Raw genomic sequence first — 4521 nt, 5'->3', positions numbered from 1 at the left:
ATCAAGACAAAAGAACGGCAAAAGAACGGCAAGGAGTCGTCTTCTCATACTCTCAATGAGACCTCTGATCTGTCCCTGGTCAATCCCCTGCCATTTCCTGATCAGGATGCGTCGCAAACCCCTCGAGAGTGGTGTCAGGCTTTATGGACTTGTTCACTTTCTTCTGCTGCAGAAGTCACCCTCGGACGGCCACTCCTTGGCAGGTCGTCCACATTTCCCTGAGCTTGGTAGCGATTCCACCATTTACTGACCGTCGCTGGTGACGTTTTTACCTCGCATCGACGTACCGGCTTCTATCAAACCAACGATCCGTCCTCTTTCCTGTTTGGTCGTTTGAGCCATCTTTCCTGTTATCTTGAAACACCTTTCCTTGCTTACCATTGTTGTATACCTCCCATCTTTGACCCCTTTGCTTGGTTACTGACAATTATTGGTGAGTATGTTCATCGCAACCGATTTATCCAAAACGCGACCAAAAAAACATCATTTATAAAAGGCGAGCAAAAGAAACGCCGATCTTACTCGTCACAATACAACGATTTAGCTTGAATAGGAGCTTTTGCAACTTTTGAAATTCGACCTTAAGCCACTCAAGTGCCCGTAAATCCACCAAACAACATCGTAGCGCAACACAAGATGTGTCAAAATGTGCAGAAATTAACGGTGACTCGAAATGAATAATTATTTTTTGGCATACTGTTTCAGGTTCCGTTATATCCGACCATTTGTAAGTGTTTAGATACTTTATTGGCGCAGTTTATTATTATACTCAACATTAATTACTGTCATGTCTGTAGGTGGCGCCCTAGCATTGCCTCTATATCCGACGGCATGTTTGAAGTAAAACTACACATTTTGCAAAATATCGATATTTAAAAAAACAATATCAACAGGTAAATCAGTTGTTAAATATTCACATATCGAGTAAGATTTGTCTTTTATTGTAAAACATGGAGTGGTTGTAATAAAAAGGATATCCGACGTGAAGTATAACATCAATCAAAAGGCAATTACTCATAAATTTAAAAGATGTAAATGATTCAAAAGTAACAGTCCGCGTGTAGCAACCATATGAAGATAATTTTGATAATATTTCTCTTTTTCCTCAGATCCCTCTTCAAAAATTCGATACCCCGAAAATCTTCAAAAGTCCCTCCTCATTGAATAAAAGCCCCACTTTGGGGACAATTTACTTTAATATTAGATGAGATATGTGCTATTTAAGGTCAGATTATGAATCTAGGGCCAAAAGTAAGTTGGTACGCAACCCTTAAGCTGTTACCGTTTCAAATTTATGGGCTCTTAAAGTTTGAAAAAAGGCACAACGACGTGTTTTCGCCACGCGGCGCTGGGGCGGAGCTTAAAAAAGGGGAGGTTTGGGCAAAATTCGTGAAGCCATATCTCGTAAACGATACGGAATATGAAACAAAGTTTGACAAAGTTTTAAGAAAATCTGAGAGGATCAGTTGGGACATTTTCTGAAATTTGGTTGATTTGACATGGAATGACCCGTGCCGTCTGTAGTGCAATCGGTCTATTGTTATAATTTTACATCATACCACCTTTTAGTTTGGTAAACCAGCCCAGCGGAATTTAAATCATAAGTGACTCAATGTAAAGCGAAAGTCAAACAATTTATTAAGTTATTGGTACGTTTAGGATAATAGTTGACCGTGGATTTGTTGGAATGACAGATTGTTCATATTCTTGATGAGTGCCTTGGTTTTGGTTAGTCATTGTTTATTATTGGATGTTGTTAATTTCTAATTGTCATCCACGATTTTGTATCGTTTTTGACCATGACGTCATCGACACTCACAGACGATGCAAGACCTTGACGGAGTACCTCTCAGCCACGATGAGGTCACCGGTAGGAGTAAACGTCATGCCTAGAGGACAGTACAAGCCACGAGCTACACAGCCGATGTGCTCACCTGATGCATCGTAATGATTTATCTCATTGGTTCCATAGCCACCACAATAAACAGACACATAGATGTCCCCATCATCGTCGCAGCACACACCAAACGATCTTAAAGGTTTGCCGTCAATGGAGGTGCTGATATTGAACACCTCGTTTCCCATGAAATCCACCATAACTAGTTTCATCTCGTCGTAGTTTGTGAAGATCAGACGCTCCTTGCTGCTTACAGATAACTGGCAGTAGTTACTAATATCATGATGTATTGTGGACAAGATTGATCCATCCATATTATGCAGAGATATTACCTTTCTCTTACAGTCAGCCACTGCAATCCGATCTTTCTTGTCCACAGCAATACCACGAAGTAGACTCTCTGACTGCCCCTCGACTTGATTCTGTGAGGGTCGGAACTGACGTATGTATCTCAGTTCTCTATCATAAACCTTTACATCCTGTCCGTCAGTAACCAGAAGCAGGTCATCAGAGGTCACGGCGACATTAAAAGGTTGTTTTAGTTTACCGTCCTCTGTTCCACTTTGAACACCTGTAGATTGGTAACTACCCTTTGATGTAAATGTGGATAATAGACACCGTGTTGAATCAACAACGACAATGTCACCATTGCTAAAACAAGCAACGTCCCTTGCCAACTTGAACTCCCCCTCACCTCCCCCACATTTACCAAACTCTGTCTTCACCTCCCACTTCTCTTCCTCTAGTATTTCACCGAGATCTGCATCAGTGACGATATCATGACCTTTGAACCCGATGAATGACTTGCTATGCTGCACTGTTTGAAACTGAAGCTCTTTGTGGATGTCTAAGTTGTGCATAACTTTTGGCTTGAGGTCCAGCAGCTCAAAGTTATCAGCATGTTGCATCAAGTCATTGACTGAAGCTACGATCTGCTCTGCACGGCTCATCTTATCGTGATTGCTGCTCTGTATGCTCTCAAATACCATACCTCTTTCTTGACCGATTTGAGTGACTCTTTCTTGAAGGAGGCGAGATGCGTTTCTTATCTTAATAGTAATTTCCTCTTCCTCCTTAGACACAATATCTAGAAGAGCCTGGTCGACCATGAGCTGTAATCTTTGCTGTGAGTGTTTGATAGAGTCATCCACTTTTTGGAATTGCTTGCGACACTCATCAAACTTCTGCAAGGTTTCATCAACAGCTCGACGATAACATCGAATGGAATAATCGATTTCAGAGAGATTGTGGTTGGACGCTCGGTGATCGAGCACCGCACATTTAGGACACACAAGTAATTCACACGTGTCGCAATAGAAACACAGTTTCTGGTCAGTGTGTTTCCGGCACTTTGGTGTTTCAGTTTTGTTCTTGTCTTTGGGTCGCTCGATTGACGAACCGACAGCATTAACGATTTGATGATGCCTGTGACTTTTTAATTTTGCGTGGATTGTCAGACATGTCTTGCAATAATTCACCTCACAGTCAACACACCGTGAGACGGCTTCAAGACCTTCGTCGCATCCTTCGCATGTCGAGACAGGAGGGTTAATGTCCTCCTTCGGACCTTCAAGATTAATGACGTCATCAACAAGCGAGCTCAAGAAAAAGCAGCTAAGAAGATCCGACAATCCCCCATCTGGGATTGACATTTCCTTTTTACATATTGGGCAAACAATAAGATCCGTTTTCGGATCCTGTTTGTCTATAAGTTCCTGAAGACATTGTAAGCAGAAGCTGTGAAGACAGTCCAGGATTTTCGAATCTGTGAACCGACTCAGGCAGACTGGGCATTCGATGTGTACATGTCTAATCTTGCAAGTGGTCTCAGTGTGTAAAGCAGCTTCGGCCATCTTGATGAGAATGGGCTCCTGTTAACATAACAATAACAGAACAATTCAAATGTATAAGGCGCTATTCCATCAAGATCATAGCGCAATAGAAAGAAATTAACAGGGAAAAAGGCGAGTCTTAAGGGCTGAACTTGGGAAAAAGGTAAGTCTTAAGGACTTGACGAAAAGCAGAAGTAGATTCCCAATAGGTAGTTCGGAGATTGTTCCAAATCATTGGCCCAGCCACACTGAAAGCCTTCTGACCTAGAATTTTGTTTGCTCGGGGAACATTCAAGCGAGTGATGTCAGGTGTGAACCGAATAAATCGTGGAGGAGTGTAATGTGACAGTAAAGTGGTAATATAAAACACAAACCAAAATTAATATACTTTATCCCCGATGCAAATTTAACATTTATTATATATCGTTGCGGTACCCGCTGCCAAAACATAGGATTCGAACTGCCTCTAGCTGCCGGGCAACCTCGGTAGTCTAGTTGGTAAGACACTGCTCTAGAATTGCAAGGGTCGTGGGTTCGAATCCCACCCGAGTAACATGCCTGTGATATTTTGTTCACATGACTTGGGAAAGTACTGAGTATACAGTGCTAACACACATCGGTGTATGGGTAAAAAACAAAATTAAAATATAATTATTAGTAAAATACAAAGGTTCAATTCAAAGAAGTATCAACAATATTAAACAAATTTCCTGGGGAAACCAAAGACACAAACCATCAACGTACATTATTGTCTTATTCCCACGTCTACCTCAAAAGGATCAACTACTTCAC

The 4521-nt window shown here is 41.5% G+C and overlaps 1 protein-coding gene across 1 annotated transcript; it reads right to left on the bottom strand.

Annotated features, from left to right (window-relative positions):
* Positions 1-1815: 1815 nt before the first annotated feature.
* On the bottom strand, positions 1816-3750 carry LOC117293498. The gene has a single exon (XM_033775844.1). It carries the CDS (start codon positions 3748-3750, stop codon positions 1816-1818), a length of 1935 nt encoding a protein of 644 aa, XP_033631735.1.
* Positions 3751-4521: the final 771 nt, after the last annotated feature.

This window comes from Asterias rubens, chromosome 8 (assembly GCF_902459465.1).
Source record: "Asterias rubens chromosome 8, eAstRub1.3, whole genome shotgun sequence".
NCBI lineage: Eukaryota > Metazoa > Echinodermata > Asteroidea > Forcipulatida > Asteriidae > Asterias > Asterias rubens.
This window is presented reverse-complemented; position numbering and strand designations above follow the sequence as displayed.